Below are 17,371 nucleotides of genomic sequence, written 5' to 3'. Positions count from 1 at the left end.
TGAGATTTCCATTTACATCAATATAATGAATGAACAATACCCAGAGAAAATTGTTGAAGAAGGCATCTACCCCTATCGTGACAGCTAAATAATCATCTCTAAAGCACCACTAAGCAAATACAGCATAATGTTCCTTGAAAGTCTCTCAGTCTACTGTAAAATGAGGAAAGTTCGCGTGCATTTCAATTTCGCGAGCGCCAAGATTCACGAAATTAAAATGCACGCGAAAGTTCTTGTCTACCCTATACAATGAACGCCAGTGGCAATTCCAGAAAGTTTCATGCCACAAAAAGGCCGTCGGCTCCAATTCGCGAAAATTTCAAGCCGCGAATATATTATGTTTTACACTATCAAAAGCTGAAGATGAGTCTCATATTTTACTAAAACAAACACACATACACAAAAAGGAGAAACTAAACACACACATTCTTCAGGTGCAGTACGGGAAAATAATACAAAACCTGTATTTCCCCAGTTGATTGTATCACCTACACTTGCTGTACATTTTGTAAAGTATTACTGTAACGAAATTTATCATTCAGTCTCCAGGTACATGTATGCCTTATGTGACAAAATGGTGACAACCAATACGGCAGTTCAGTGGCCCAATCGAGCAACAAATGCACAGAAGATGTCTCAATACTAGTGGTGATAATCCTATAGGAGTTTATGTTCTTGCTTTACAAAATGCAAATCTGAGAAACTGTACATTTGTAGTTCCAATACTGTAACCACAGAATATTTTCATGTGTGGAAGTTGCAAAGAATTTTGGACTCATAACAATAACACACATATTTTTTGAAGATCTATATCATCTATGTTCAAGATATCACATTTGATGCATTATATGTGTAGGTCTATTGTATCACAAAACATCCTACCATATAACATTTTTGCAATAAAGCCTAAAATATAAGGAGATATCAGTATTTTTCTCAATACACCGTAACTGTAGACAGTTTAATCTTGAAGCATTCTTATCATAACTATTGTTCACATTTTGAGTATTTAACAATACTTTTAAAACATCAATTATACGGATTCAGTTTTTTACAGTGGTTGTTTCTATCCCTAACTCACATTTTAGAATGATTTTAAAGTACTAATGCTGGGTTGTTTCATCTGCAAATGGTAAATTATGCCTTTAAACTCTCATCCAAAATATCACACACAGCAAAGTCCTCTGAAACTGACCTTTGGCAACCTGTTATCACCACATTGCACAAATGTCTACTTTAACAGCACCTCTGCAAATATTTCCAGACAGGACAACAATGGTTTGAAAAAATACCATAGAATTCAAATAACAAATAAAAACAAGAAAAAAAAATGATGACATCCACGTTCAGTTCTAATCCCTATAGAGCTAATGTCTGTGTTGGTACTATTGTGAATGTACCAAAGTATCTAGTGCCATTACAGCATTCCTTTACAATGCACAACCAAAGCCTGCACACATCACATTATCGTTCCAGACATACATCGTAGAATGAAATGTCAATGAAACGTCAAATTGAGGCTTTAATTCCTTGGAATGTAATGCAATCCACGAGTATCACACTTCAAGCGACATTTAGTTTCAAAAGGATATTGTGTCAAAAAAAAAAATGTCGCTAAAGGCAAACAATGTAGGGCCTATTTGGTACAGTGATAGAAGGTTACAATCTTTTGACTGTCATTTATGGCCTTGTATGGTGGCAGGCGAGCATTTTACACAAAAACAAAATGGCTCACTCAAAAACAAATTAAGTTGCTATTTCTTCGATTACAATTTGTGACACAAATATAAAACTTTTTGTGTGTTTGTGTAAAGAGGTAAAAAAACAACATGATGATAAGATCTTTACCAGAGGCACTTGAATAAAATCTTAATCTGGAGAAAATGAGAAATTAAGCAGCATTTCATATTCAACACAGACAAATACCATGTTGTTGACACCATTTTCACTAGATCAACAGAGAGCTCAGTTTAGAGACCAGATATTCTGTAATATGATTCAATTCAATTCCCATAGCCATAAGTGTCTCAATATGTAGAAAAACAAATGAAAATAACAGTAATTACAATCAATTAAAAGAAACACAAGTACTAACAAAAATGCCTCATTTGTCTTACTACTAATTACTATTTCATTGTTCCTTTGCATTTTACATAAAATAGAAATTCTGCTTGGATGAATATGGCCCCACAAGACATCATAGAGCATAGGCCTACAACTCTCCCCAAAGCCCAAATGGCCATTTAGACAAGGGGCCAAAAAATACAAGTATTTGCACAGCCAGTGTTACTGTATATTACTGCAAATACTGAGTTTCAAATTACCGAGTTACAAATTACTGAGTTTCAATTGCTGCCAAGTGTAAGTGGCTTCCCCTGTAAACCTGGTAATCCTGCTTGCATTTCTTCTCATACTATTTCAGTCTACCAACCCCTACTACAGTGTATAATGTGCATTTCAGCTTCTTTTCAATGATACCATTTTGCAAACCATGGTACACACATATGTAGACCCGAATTCACGAAGGTGGTACAAATGAAACCATGGTTTAAACCAACGACAAAAACCATGGAGCGCCAAGTGTCGCATGGAATATTTCGTTTCAAAATAAGTAATTTCGTCGCTGAAATTATTATTTTGTAACGAAATCACAACATTTTGTAACTACATTGTAAATGAACATTTCGTCCACAAAATGATAATTTCGTTAACGAAACGGTCATTTTTTCGACGAAATGACCAATTTCGTAACGAAATATTCCATGCGACACTTGGCGCTCCATGGTTTTTGTCCATGGTTTAAACCATGGTTTCATTTGTACCACCTTCGTGAATTCGGGCCATAGGGTTCCTACACGATTTGTAAACATAACAAGAAACAACACATAGGGCAATTGGCAAAACATGGCCTTGTTTCTGACATCAATGATTTCCACACATTCATTACATAGGCCTACATGCAGGCCTATTTACAGCTGTACATAGTGTACATGTGATCTGCTACTGAGCAGTAGCATATTCTGGCCACACTTGCCTACATGCAGTACATGTATGAATGACCTCAACTTGAACTACGGACTTGATTCTCTGTACATGTTTGTGTTTTGACGCCGTGCTGTTAAGTATGCCTGAGTGATACACATTAGCACATTCCTCGGTAAGCCACACTATACAGTACATTGTACAAAACAACAAGCAGCGCTGGCTCACATACAAAATGATCTTGTACAATTGTTTCTATAACACTGTACATTGGATATAATTCCCTGATTTACAGTATGGGCATTCAATGGCACACAGAGGCAAGAGTCTCATACACTGTGCACAGGATTCTCCATTCCACAGAACTCACAGAAAATAAGACCTGCTTCAAGTTTAAGTACATACACAAAAATTGCAAGGACACAGACACAGTACGAGTAGGTAACATTCACAACTTGGACTACAAATCCGATCTCGTATCATTATACAATGCAAACATTTACAATGGGAAGACACTGTAGTGCAAAAATTTTTGTTGATGGGTGGCACTTAATTGTAGCATACTAACCAGCAATTTAGCCTTCAGAGGTGAGCCACTGATGAAATAATGCTCCATGAAATAGCTTACGAGTGTGCCTGTTCATATCCGTATGACGTGGCATAACAACCGCTCTGTTGACATGTCTACAAACTTATTACGCACAATTGATCCAGCAAACAGAGTGATCAGCGGGTCTCGTCTGTTCTTCATAATGCGAACTTTGGTCTCAAGGGGGCATCCTATGTGATACCAATAGAGCGCAACTGTCAATGCCAGCACAATGCTATTGACAGTTCTGCATTCAATTTGAACACTCTAGGAAATAAGTACATGGAGCTGGCTTTGGTGAACTTTGAGATCTTTTATTTGTACGATATTACACTGAGTCTTTGTAAGTATTACAACCCTCCACTGAAGTGTCAATATGGTGTAACAATAGGTTGAAGTGAATACACACAGGGTATTATTGAGGAGTTTAGTACACAACATATCTGCTTCACTTACAATTGGCACCATTGTACAATAACTCATGCTCAATCATAAGAAACAATTGAAGTAGGATATTTATGGAATATTCTGATTCTACAGTCCTCGTATGTTTCAGCAGTGCTTGCTTATACCCCCTCTCTCTCTCTCTCTCTCTCCCTCACATGTTTACAAACAAACACACACACAAACATACACTGGATGTTCCTTTTTCAAGTGGTCTGTACATGAACAAACAACAAATTACAAATTTGTGGTGGAGGAGCAGAATTTAAGAGAATCATTAAAATGGCTAAAAATAAAAGCATAAGGTATATTTTTCTAAATTGCATTTTCACAAAAACTAAAAAACAACTTTCTCTTCCTTCCCCTTTTTCGGGGGGGGGGGGGGTGACAACAATTCGACTGATATCAAATGACAGAAGTTTTAGTTTTTCAGCACCTGATTAACATTTTTGTGCATTTACTACATGTAGGCCTATGCAATTTTGTTTGTTTGTTTTTTAGTTCATAGAGGAGCTTTGTTTATCACCTCTGCCAAGGAGGTTATGTTTTTGTTGGCATTGGTTTTCGTTTGTTTGTTTGTCTGTGTGCAAAATAAGTCAAAAGTTGTAAACGCATTTGGATGAAACTTGCTGGAAAAGTTGATAATGACACAAAGAACAAATGATTACATTTTGGTAGTAATCCAGGAATTTTATGAATTTTTGAAGGATTTCTGATCTTTTGGCAGATAGGGTCAATGAACTTGGGAGTTCAAGCTGCACGTATGTAGTTCAGGTTTGCGATGTGCACTAAGGCCGCGTTCATGCGGATTTCGTAGCCAGAATCACAAACATGAATCATGATTCAAAACGGCGTTTCAAATCACGGTCTCAGCAGAAGAGCGTTCATGCGGGCTTTAGCAACGCTGATTCTTGCTCAGCTCATCCTTTGCCATTGCGCAGCGCACTGCGCAGTTTGACCTTGTCTCTGCAACTCGAGCCAGACCTCCTTATTCCAACTGTACATGCCTTTACGTTTTTATTTCGGAGAATACTTTCCGATAAGCTGTGGCATTCAGGCTCTGCCCACAGATCGAGGAACAGATCGAGGAATACACTTTTTTGTAATCCTAATTCTTCGTCTCTCCAATTGTTTCCCTTGGTAGACACAGCACTGCAGCCATTACTTTTATCAACTCAATCGGAGAGTATAATTACATGTATTATTATATTAGACAGTTAACGTTAGATACTAGCATAGAATCGGTGTATGGCGTTGATGTAAACAAACAAGTGCAAGTATGGTACCAAAACACACGATTCATAAGACGTACACAAGCGCGCGAACAGAACTGGAAGCTGTGGGATACCCCATGAGACACGCATGCGCACAGCGCACAATGACGTCATAGAATCATGATTGAAATCACGGTCGCGTTCATGCGGTTTCTGCGATCGTGATTCTGGCAGAATCACGATTCAAAACGCCCTTTTTTCCGCGTTTCAGATCGGCGTTTTGAAACGCGTTTAAATGGAAAAATCGCATGAACGCAACGCAACTAAACACGTTTAGCGACTAAACGTGTTTATAAACGCAATTCTAGTTTCGCATGAACGCAGCCTAAAAAGCATGCTCTGCTCGTCGAGGCACCGTGCATCTGGAAGACGATGAAGTAAACAAAAGGCTTAGTAGATATTGGGAAATTGGATGATTTTCAGCATGTGTGTATGGATGGAAATTAGCTGCTTGGCGCAGGTCTGCGCTCTCAGAGTGCTTTTCTAGTTTGTTTCAGAGGTTTTCATCTTAAGGGATTTTCAAAAGGCCATGCGTGGGCTTTACAAATAAAAAGTTAAGAATATTGTTTTACCACAAAACGGAACTTTGAGGAATCATTTTATTGACATGTTTCATTGCATACATTGTAATACAGCTGTACATTGCCCTCGGAACAAACATTTGAAAAACATATTTCCAATATCACAGACTATCATATTCAGAGAGGATTTCAACAAAATTGGCACAGGATACGTGTACACACAGAAAACACTTCTCACTTGAATGGTACTCTTTGTTTCTTCATGCTTACCTTGTTTGTATGTTTTTTGTCAGTTTGTCTGTATAAATCTATGTGTAATAAACATTGTTTTTCGTAATACCAGTGGAGGGTGAATTTTTGCATTCATTTTAAGAGACAATAGAGTACCTTCCATCCTTGTATCCTTACATTAACCTGACATGTCATGACCATATCTGGTGTTAATACAAGTTTTATCTGAGTGGAAATAAGACATGTATACATGTACCAGCCAAATAATCAATGCTGCTGCTCACACATAACATGAAACTGAAGATCTTTTTGGTCCATTTGTATCTGATCTTTTTCTGGCTTTTTGAACACCTACAATGTGCTATCTTTCGGCTTGAAGCTACTATACTACGAGTACAATGTATGCATCAAGTTGAAAAGCACAATTCAAGTTGAAAATTACCACTACATTAGAAAGCAGTAAGTACGCTGAAAAGAAACATTGGGGAAAAAGTGACTGAACAGATGGTAGAACTATGTGACTGTCAAATGTACTCCAGGAAATCCAATGACAAATTCTGTAAGTCTGTCAGTCAGAAATTTTGATGTACGGTACATGTATGTATGTACAGTTATATATTTTCTACCTGAATGGAATCTAGCAATAGAGATGTTCGAAGTACAATTGTACATGGTGGTTTCTGCACCCAACTCACTCACTTAAACACGTTTCTTAGTTTAGCATGTACTTCATTTCTGGCATGGTGTTCTGAATGTTGTACACTGCACTCATCTTTGCAACATGCCAATATCTCACGTGGATCACCCTGCCAACCGAAAACATCAATAGAAAGAGGGATAAATCCAAGTGTTGTGTATGGGAAACATCAGTTAATCACCAGACCATGAAAAGCCTCAACAGTTATAGCTACAAGGTTGTCAATTCATGTCAGTTTTAGACCTCATACAGAAATACAGGATGAGTCCTTCATCATGATGACAGGCTCTTTTATAGGTGAACATGATGTAGACGAGGTAAAAATATCTGGTCTACACACATATTAACCAATACAAATAAATGCATGAATTTAAAGGACAAGTTCACCTTCATAAACATAAGGATTTAGAAAATGCAACAATATTAGTAGAAGACATCAGTGAAAGTTTGAGGAAAATTGGACAATCGATGCAAAAGTTATGAATTTTTAAAATTTTTGTGTTGGAACCGCTGGATGAGAAGACTACTACAGCTTGTGAGTTATATGCGTACAACAATATAAAGAAAATGTAAAAGAAAATTCAAAATATTTCACTTTTTTCGCATAATAAAAGAGCACTTGACTTGCCTCTTTCAAAGGGCATGGGGAATAATATTACCCATAACATTTGTCGGTAACGAGTCAGGGGAATGTGTACTTTTTTCAAAAGATGGAATATTGTGAAATTCTCTTTATATTTTCCTTATATTGTTGTACGCATGCGACATCTACGGTTTTTCATACACTGCAGTAGTCTTCTCATCCAGCGGTTACTGCACAAAAACTTCAAAAATTCATAACTTTTGAACGGATTGTCTGATTTTCCTCAAACTTGCAATGATGTGTTCTACTAATATTGCTACATTCTCTCAATCCTTATGTTTATGAAGGTGAACTTGTCCTTTAAATACATAATATTACTCATGAATATTCAAGAAATGAATTCATACACAAATCTAATACACAATACATACTTGTATGATACAAGTTAACTTTTGTAATACACACAAGTATTTGTGTGTACATGAATGTAACTGTACATAGTTTGACATGATCTGTCAATGTACTGAACATGTCACAGAATAAAATCTGTTCAATATCTACACCTCTATCATTTGTGACTTACAGATCAGTTAAAAGGTTTTGTATTTTATCAGTTTCCATACCATGTGGTTTTGCTGAAACTTCTATCTTCTGATATCAGCACTTTTTTTTCATCAAAACAAACTTGACCAAGGTGTGGCATTGCACGTGAAATTATATCACATGCTTTCTTTGATATCCATCACTTCAAACTGATCTTCCCAAGGGTGTAAACTGTACCCATTTGCAACCTGTAGAGCTACAATGTACAACTCGTATCCCCACTGGGATGGCTGTTATTTATACTGTACAAGACAGAACTCTCTCTAAAAGGGGGCATGCTGTACCAGATTTGGATTAATCAGAATCAGAAATTTGAACATCAAAACAAAAATTAAAAATATGATGCATACTTCCTGTATGGCATTTATCTGGAGGAACAGCTTGCCAATCTTCTGATGAAAGGCACTCTTCACCACATCAACAATAAAGTTTATAAAACAAGTCTGGGGGAAAAGAAAAAGAAAAAGAAGAAGAGAACAACTCCCCTCCCATAACAGTCATGATAATACACGATGTAACAGTTCATTACTGTACAATAAGGTTTGGAGTTACACAAGTTTTGCATGATGTAAACAAATACATGTTTTGTAAATTTGTTCGGTTGAAAAACATTAACTGTGAAGATCACACATATTTATTTATTTATTTATTCAGTTTTCTTTACCCAGGGTAGCCCCATCAGTGGTTTAAACACTGTTATCCTAGGGGCCCTGCAACAGAATGACAAAATATAACAGTTCAACTAACACAAAATAACAAATCAAGGACATTCCTTTTTACATCATAACATCAACACAATATCAATATTCTATATAAATGAAAAAATGCAAAGTTAATCGTTGACGATAATAATACACAAACTCATATCATTTGAGAAAAAAAAATGGGGAAAGAAAACTTCATGTCAGTTCTTGTGATTTTTTTTTTTTAACAAAGCACATTAATGTTAAATGCTGTACAAGTCATATTTTCCATCAAATTTTATACGCATAATAAGAAGTTTTTAAAAATTCACTACTGACAGATTTCAATCATTTACAATTAACTGATAGTGAAGACTTACAGGAGAGAGGGGAAACAGGACCTGCAAATTATGATTACAATAACAATACAAAATGTAATAGGGTTTTCTTTATCCATGGTAGCAATTTACTAGCATGTTTAAATAGGCACCATCACTTGAAATTTACATATGAATAACCTCAACAACTTTCAGACTGCATAACATGTGAGTATCTGATCATTTCACTGATATCATTGTGAAAGGAAAATTCTCCATACATCGCAAACAAATTTTCAAACATTCTGTCACTATTTCTATACCCGGTACTATGAATATTAAAAAGATCTGTTTCCACTTTAGCAAAACAGGTATCCAGATAAACTTCATGATGACATTGACACACATTTGTTATGGCACCAGCAGAAATATGATTTACGACATAGAGACTGATTATGTGCAATAAACAATACATCATTCTACATTAATGTATCTTTACACCGACTCATTATTCTCTGCCTATTCCAGCAGTATACAGTTCCAACAGGGCACAATAAACAGCATCAGATAGGTTTAAGACAATACACTGTAGATTAGGCTATATATTATGCATCCATGGGTAATCCCCAGAACACATTGAAATACACGGTGTGATACATGGAAAGGTCCATGGTTTGGAAGTTTGCTACCACATGGCATTGATTCAATTATCATAGTACAGTATACAAATAAATTTTACATGCAGTTTGTAAGCTGTATTGCCTACACACATTTTCTTTCACACAACATGCATTATTCCAAGATACACTGCAAAATACGGTATCACTGAACAAGCAATGATAGGAAAGTCACAGTACCTGACATATTTGTATTACATGCACTCACACACACACACACACACACGGTTCTCCTCCCCTAATGGCCCCACACTCAGACAAATGGGGAATGTATTGCACAGTCTTAGTCTATTCTTTCAGACACACTTTACTCTTGGCCTCTCCACAATGGAAGCTACAGCTGTACAACATTCTGGTACCTACACTTATTGTATTTTCACCTTCAGTACATCAAGTTTCACGAGGTCTTAAAAATGCTTAGACCATGATACAGATTAGACAGACTATACGCCTAATACATTGGTAAATTTCTGCTTATTGCTGGCATTGATTAAAGTGAAGACATTATTTATCTACAGTCTAAATACTGTGGACATAGGCCTACACATATCATATCATACGCACAACTGGGACAAATCTTAAACCCCTCAACTGCCGACAGTATGTTTTATAAGCATTACTACAGTGTAATTTTGGGCCATTCAAAATTTTGGAAATTACTCAAAAATACTATGTTTCAAGTGTTTATGTCATGTGAAACATACCATTTTGAAGAGGATAAACTAATTTTTTTTTTACCAACAAAAGCTGGTAAATAAATTTCAACTATTATTTGATAAGAGCCTACAATGTCTCATATGATAATTTTTCCATGGCACTTTGTGCAAAAATGCTTATTTTGACATCATTCGTAGTGAAATTTCAAAACTCATTTTTCACTGCATTATATTGATGAAAATAAATATCTGCCATTAAGATATCATGGATTATCAAAAAAAAAAAATGGCTGATATCATTTATTTTATTTAAAAAAGTACAAAATGTACCCTTTGGGCAACTAACGTAGCCCGCAGCAGTTTATGAGTCAAATGCAGTTATCATGTGCATGAAGCTCAAAATCTGTTTCATGTCAAAAGTGATACATTTCCAACAAAATGTTTGATGTTTCATTTCATGTTTCATGAGACAAGACCTGCATTAGAGTCTACACAACAGGAAATACAACTTACAAATGGCAGAATGTATGAGTGACAATAAAACATGACGATTGTCCTTCAATACAAAATTATCTGAATATGACATAAAAAAACACTAAACAAAACAGATTATAATGCAAGCAAGATTTAGACCAAAACAGAAGTGTAGAGGTTTCAAAAATTGAACCATCCTAGAGAATTCAAAATATATGTAGGCTAATATCAGCTGAAATGACCTAATTTGTATTTGGCAGTCCCACACACATGTGTTTCTAATGAGCTGCGAACAATCATTTACAATGTATGATCTACAACACGTATGCGTAGATAGTTGCATGACAAGTATTCCAAGTCCTCACACACATTGATGAAACTTTGCCAGACCTAACCAAGGGGGAAACAACAAGTCTGCTGTTGATACCGACATTGGGGCATGTGTACATTAGAATACACGGGTGATACTTCACATCAACAATTTCTAAAGTATCTATTAAATCTGGAGACAGGATGCTTGGTTATGGAAGAGATACAGACTGTACCACCTGTGATGGCACACAGTGTACATGACCTTGTTCATTGGGCAGCTCCCCTGACCTTTCCTGACCCAACCTGTTTGAGCGAAATTCCCCCCACTGACATCCGGATGGTAGTCTCTGTCACAGACACGACTGCTGTGGTGCCGCAAGAGGAGAGCTCATGTTTCAAACCTGTGAAATGCCACCTGCCCTACTGACGAGAGCGTTAACAGTTATCATGTGTGCGGTGGCAGTGGAGTGATAAACAGTTCATATCACTGAGTTAAACATTTACATGAACATTAAACATTAACATGGATCATAACATAACATTTACCATTATAGATCAATGGTACTGAATGCAAGAAAAACTATACTTCTGTGGTAGCAACAGTACCAAAGCATTATACAGCATTTTTCTTCCAGACAGCTTGCTCATTTGCCTTGGGCAGATAAAACTCGCTCTTCGGCAAACAAAATGCAAAGAAATTTACCAACAGCAAGCTCAAGGATTTGGGAAACTTGTCTCTTCCCCTGGGCAACTGTAAAGGCAAACCAGATTTGAATACTTTGTGCCATAAACTTCTGGCAAACATGTACACAGGCTGACCTCATAAGACTAGGCTAGTCATATTGGTAAAGAATCTCTTTGTACTTGTCTGGAGGAATGTGACCTTCCTGTCACAAGTTTACCACAAGTTTACAAGCTACTGGCAAATCAGCAGGTGCTGTTCTAGATCAGTGTTCTTTTGCAGACCTTACTCTCTGTACGTACTACTACGTTGTAGTAGCATGCACAAGTCCGTAAAAGCCTGCTTAGAAGTATCAGAACCTATCTTACATTACAGGCAGATACAAATACTGATAGCTTAGATATCATGGGAAAAGTTTGTTTTAAAATTATCAACTTATTGCAATGGAGCCTTTCCAGAACTTGAGGACTGATAGCTACAATTCACCTCATCAACATCACACAATTTCACAATTAATGGTTAACAATGCCAACCTGCAAGAACAGACAAACTGTAGCATACATCACCAGTGTAGGACCTACACTATTTGTGACCGTGCATCACAAAACAAACAAAAAGTCGCACACACTGATTTTGTGTTAGGACTGAAAAAAGTTGAAATGGGTCAACCTAACCAATCTAGATTTTTTCATTTTTTCTGAAAGAGCAACTCTTCTTCTACATTATTCTAAAGTTTGGGATCATAAAACTAATAGGAACTTGTGTTTTTAGCAGTTTTTCTCGAACACTTTGTGGTGGAATAGTGTGATTAGGTGTTTCTCATAATCTTATAGTCCTCTTTTCAGTTCTTAAAAATCCTGTCCATACTCTTCACTTTCAACTCCAATAACTTTAGAAAGAATGATGCTACTGCATTGAAAGTTGGCATTAGTCATTTACAGAATGTGTTGATAAAGCATGCTTAATTTCAGTTTAATCTGATAATCCCTTCATTGTTGTTGCTCTGGTGGTTTACATCCTGTTTTTTGTTCCATTCATCGCACAGCTAGCACGGCTTGGTAAAGATTAAGCGCTTGAATAGACCCTGTACTTCAGAGCCTCTTTTCTCAGTTCACACTTTCCAGAGTGTGTGCTTTCTTTCCAATATTAGGATAGGTTAGGAGAGTCCATTTGAATTGAGTTATACATCATTTTAAAGCTTAAAGGGATAGTACAGTTTTGGTGGAGATGAGAATTGGGTTTTTAACTTTTTGCGAGATACATGTACCAAGAAAACACTTATGATATAGTAAAGAACATACCATTTTAAGAGGAATTCAAAGTTTATTTGACGAAGATCGGGTTTGGAATGACTGAAACATCAAAAAACAAAGTAAAACAAAGCGATCGTAATAAAGTGTGGGTCCCACACTTTATTAGAATCACTCTTTTTTGATATCTCAGCCATTTCAAAACCAATTTTCATCAAATAAACGTTGAATTCCTCATAGAATTACATGCTCTTTCACATTTTATAAGAGGTTTCTCATTATCTCACCGAAAAATGTTAGACACCTGAAATTAGGTCTCAACCATAACTGTACAATCCCTTTAAAGTCTGCTCTTTCAGAATCTGCTCTTAACTAAAAATCCATGTGTGGCGACTTTTTGTTGGTTTTGTGATGCAGGGTCACATTTTCACACATCAACTCCAATTTTCTATTTAGAAGTCTTGATGCCAGTTCTGTTGTGGAAACTAGAGCATCTATTTTCATAGTAACTGTCTGAAATCTGTGTGCACTCACTGGTTGTGAAGAAATAAAATTCTTATGAACATAACGTGGATGCCTGGTATCTCGCATATCTGGCATTCAAACTACGACCATCAAAGATCCACCAAACAATTCAGGCTACACGGATTGAAAAAGCTGTCATTTATACACAATCTTGATAAATGGCACACACAATGTGTTCTACAAAACCATAACTACAGATGGACACAACGAATTCAATCAAAAGTAAATAACACTGCAAAATTTCTGCACACAAATCACATTCCACACATATTTAGAGCAGATCAGAGCCTCTGAACATTCCCATCACATGTTGCTAGCATATTGGAAGCACTAAGATACTATCAAAACAATACATCAACCTTGCCCTTTTAAATGGCATAACACTTTTCGGCAACTTCATTTTCCGTCTATTACACCAACTGGTTGTTTTTCACAATGCCACCATCAAGATCTTTAGCTAAACATTATGTCGGACACTGCTGAAAACTGTTATCTAGGAATGACATTTTGATGATACTGGCTTGGTAAGAACAATGGGGGCGCACAGCACCCCTTTAAAGGAAACTGGAGAGGAAGTGTCTTGTCTCCACCCTTATTCCTCGCAGTGCTCTTTGAGATGCAGGGCACAATGGGTACCTGGCCAGTTTGACATTTGATATTCGCTTAACCTTAAACGCAGGACTTACTCGTAAACTCTGCAGGGGGAGAACAGAGAGAAAGAAAAAAAAAATTAATTTGTTTGCCAAAACCAAGTCTAGGGACCTGGTTCAAGAACAAAAAATCATTGCACCCAGTAGACCTCTGATATTACCCATAGTCCCACGGCATATATTCCCTCAAGCAATTTGAAGGACAAGTGTCTTGCCCTTTACAGAAGCCACTTTGTACCTTACAGTAGCTCAGTGTGACACTGTATCAAGAACAATTCCTGGACTGCCCTTGGTAACTTTTTTCATTCATAATCACACATTACATTTGTGTGTCACTGGGCTTCTACAGTTTGATCCTCAAAAAAAAAAAAAAAAAAATGTAGTGCAACCCACAGTTAACATGTAGTAGATGAGATACAGTGTGGTTATGTAACCAAAACAATTGCTCTGAGACAACAATAAACTGCATGTATGGTTGATATGATTTACCAACATATTCAAATCATGTCATCTTTATCAATAGTGATTTGACTGTTCAAATTTATTTTTGGACCTTTTCAGTCAATGTTAATCATGTGAAACAATTTTTTTCCCTGTGTGGTCCAGTCAAATCTTAACCTTGCTGACAATGTTATTGATGCTGTACAGAAACTATGAAAGGGGACACAGCAATCTACTTTGGTATGAATTGAAGTGAATTGAATTGAATTAAACAAATTGAATGTAATGTTTTTCTGCAAAGGCTTTCTCACAACAAAGTATACCAAGCTTGTTTTCCAACTGTCTTGCCTGCAGCAACTGGCTTGCTCTGTGCAGGGAGGTGCATTTGTAGTTCCCATCTCCCTGCTCCATGCTTGCTTGCTTGCTTGTCCCCTTTGCTTGCTTTTCTATCACTGTCATGACAACCACATATCACACGGGCTTGGAACTGAGGACCTGCTGTTCTCTGCGCCTGGTAATTCTCCACACATATACTGTATGACAGGCTCTCCCTCTGATCCCAGGTGCCTTTTCATCAATCAAACTCTGGGAAATGGTGACATTCACTTGGCAGGACACATAACAAGATTCAATGCAACAGGGAGTATGACGTCGATTGAATCCAAAGGCCACAGGTTCATGCTGTGACGATTCCATTCAAAATCAACATTTCAAGAAAACAGCACAGGTACGCACTGAAATGTAGGCCTATAGGCCCTACTCTACCAAACACAGACCCATCTTTTCTGAAATCAACACAATCAGAGATCTATAGCCGAACAAGTAAAGTACTGTTTACATGCTTGGTGACTATTGTAGCCCAAAGACTTCAGACAGTATGTGCTTCGATTCTTGGCCATTTTACATCGAACATTGCACAATCACTGAAGAGATTGAAGAGAATAAACACTGCAGGTCAAAATATTGTGTGTATCTACTTCACAGTCAGGGTGTACTCACTCCTTTGGATTTCGTTTTCAACTTGCTTTCAAAAAAGTGCTTCCCACCTCAAAAACCAAACTTACCTTTCATGATCAAGCAGGCATACATGTATACTCCGGGTCTAGAATGTAATGTTGTTGCTTTGCATCTAAGGAGGAAAACTCACTATGCTCTCAAAAGATTCAGCTACAGAGCTCTGTATATCTAGCTCTGCAAAGCTACAAAGCTCACAGCTATGTACTCACCATGTATATATTGGACCTGGTCTCCATTTTCAACAGGGAATGCCTCCCCAGGCTTGATTTGCAGATAAAACACATATTTCTGCTTTTGTCCCTGGGTTTGGCCCTGCACCCCTTCTTCTTGTACTTGTCCCTGCCGCACACCCTCCTCCACCGGTAGGGGCGTCGACCCCTGGTTCTGATAATCCACATATTCCGAACTTTGGCTTTGGTAGAGTTCCGGATTGACATACTCCTGCCCCGTTGTGGGGTACTCCATGTGGCCGTCATATTCCGGGCCCGGGATGGGCACGTAGTTTGCATTTGTGCCGTCCATGCTGGCATCATACTCCTGGATATAGTTCGTCGGACACGAGTTTGGAATCTGCGGCTCACCCACATACTGGGCCACTTGCCCCTGGCTGTCTATCGAGCCGTCCGAGGTGTACATGTCGGGGCTGTTGTCCATCGAGAGGGAGCCGTTCTGGCCCTTGACCGAAGTGAGCTGGACGTCCGATTCGCTGCTGGTCGTGGAGCTGGTTTCGCCGTTGGCCAGCGGTCCGTCGTGGTGCATCTGGGCATGGTGGTTGGCGCTCTGGTAGATACTCAGGATCGGCTCAGTCACGGACATGATGGCCCTGGCTGATTGGACAGGTCACACGGTTGAAAGATGCTGTGCCTCCACATACACACGCACACACGCACACCGAGGGTGCTCTTGTAATATCGCTGCCTTCAATCTTTACTCTGTGGACAAAACAAAAAAGAACAGACATGACAATCAACGTGACTTCTAATAAGAGTACACCTTACATTCTTTAGATTTTCCTCTCCTTTTCGTAAGTATCCTGAAAGATATTTTACAAGATACAACAATTTAATGTATTGAAATAGACAAATTCATTTTCCTAAATTCTCTTGTGAATGCATAATTTGTGAGCTTTACAGCAACTTGCTACATAGGAGCATTTCAATCAATGTACATCATGACATACATCATGAATGCACATGAACAGTTAACAGCACAAACACACAAAATGTACTCATATCTCAAAATGCACCCACACACACGCACCCAAGACAAAGATGGCAAGTTCAATCATCGAGGAGAGACACAAAAGGCCTTGATCTCTTCTGTTCCATGAATTAAAAGCAAGACATTTTCGCAGCATGAAATATTTGTGAATTGCCACTGGCATTCAATGCATAGAATAGTGTAGACAAGAACTTTTGCATGTACTTTAACCCACTTAGGACGAGTCCCAAGTACACTCGGGCAAGTGTCTACGGGAAATGTGTGTTGTAACAAAATCAGCCCGTCCTCAATGGGTTAATTCTGCAAAGCTTGGCTCTCGCGAAATTAAGATGCATGTGAACATTTCTGGTTTTACAATACTTTAAAAAAAAAAAGAGAGACAATGCAACGCGCATACAGTAATGCGTCACAGTACGAGAAGCTCTGACACAGATTACTGCAAGGGGTCACACATTGTCCTTGGGTGACTGTCACAGTGGTTCAAGTTCAGCTGGCTCCATTTCTCTCGTTTACGAATGTTCAAACATGGATGAATTAAACAT

General features: G+C 37.8%; 1 protein-coding gene across 1 annotated transcript in view; it reads right to left on the bottom strand.

Annotated features, from left to right (window-relative positions):
* LOC139741980 (uncharacterized) overlaps positions 1-17,371 on the bottom strand; it is a 136,842-nt gene that overhangs the window by 73,816 nt on the left and 45,655 nt on the right. The window contains exon 2 of the mRNA XM_071652545.1: positions 15,818-16,540. Coding sequence (XP_071508646.1) covers positions 15,818-16,424 — 607 coding nt within the window. The 5' untranslated portion in view covers positions 16,425-16,540. The remainder of the gene's footprint in view (positions 1-15,817; positions 16,541-17,371) is intronic.

Source organism: Diadema antillarum, unplaced genomic scaffold (genome assembly GCF_040938485.1).
Source record: "Diadema antillarum isolate AM-2024a unplaced genomic scaffold, OU_Dant_1.0 seq00000971_RagTag, whole genome shotgun sequence".
In the NCBI taxonomy this organism is placed as follows: domain Eukaryota; kingdom Metazoa; phylum Echinodermata; class Echinoidea; order Diadematoida; family Diadematidae; genus Diadema; species Diadema antillarum.
This window is presented reverse-complemented; position numbering and strand designations above follow the sequence as displayed.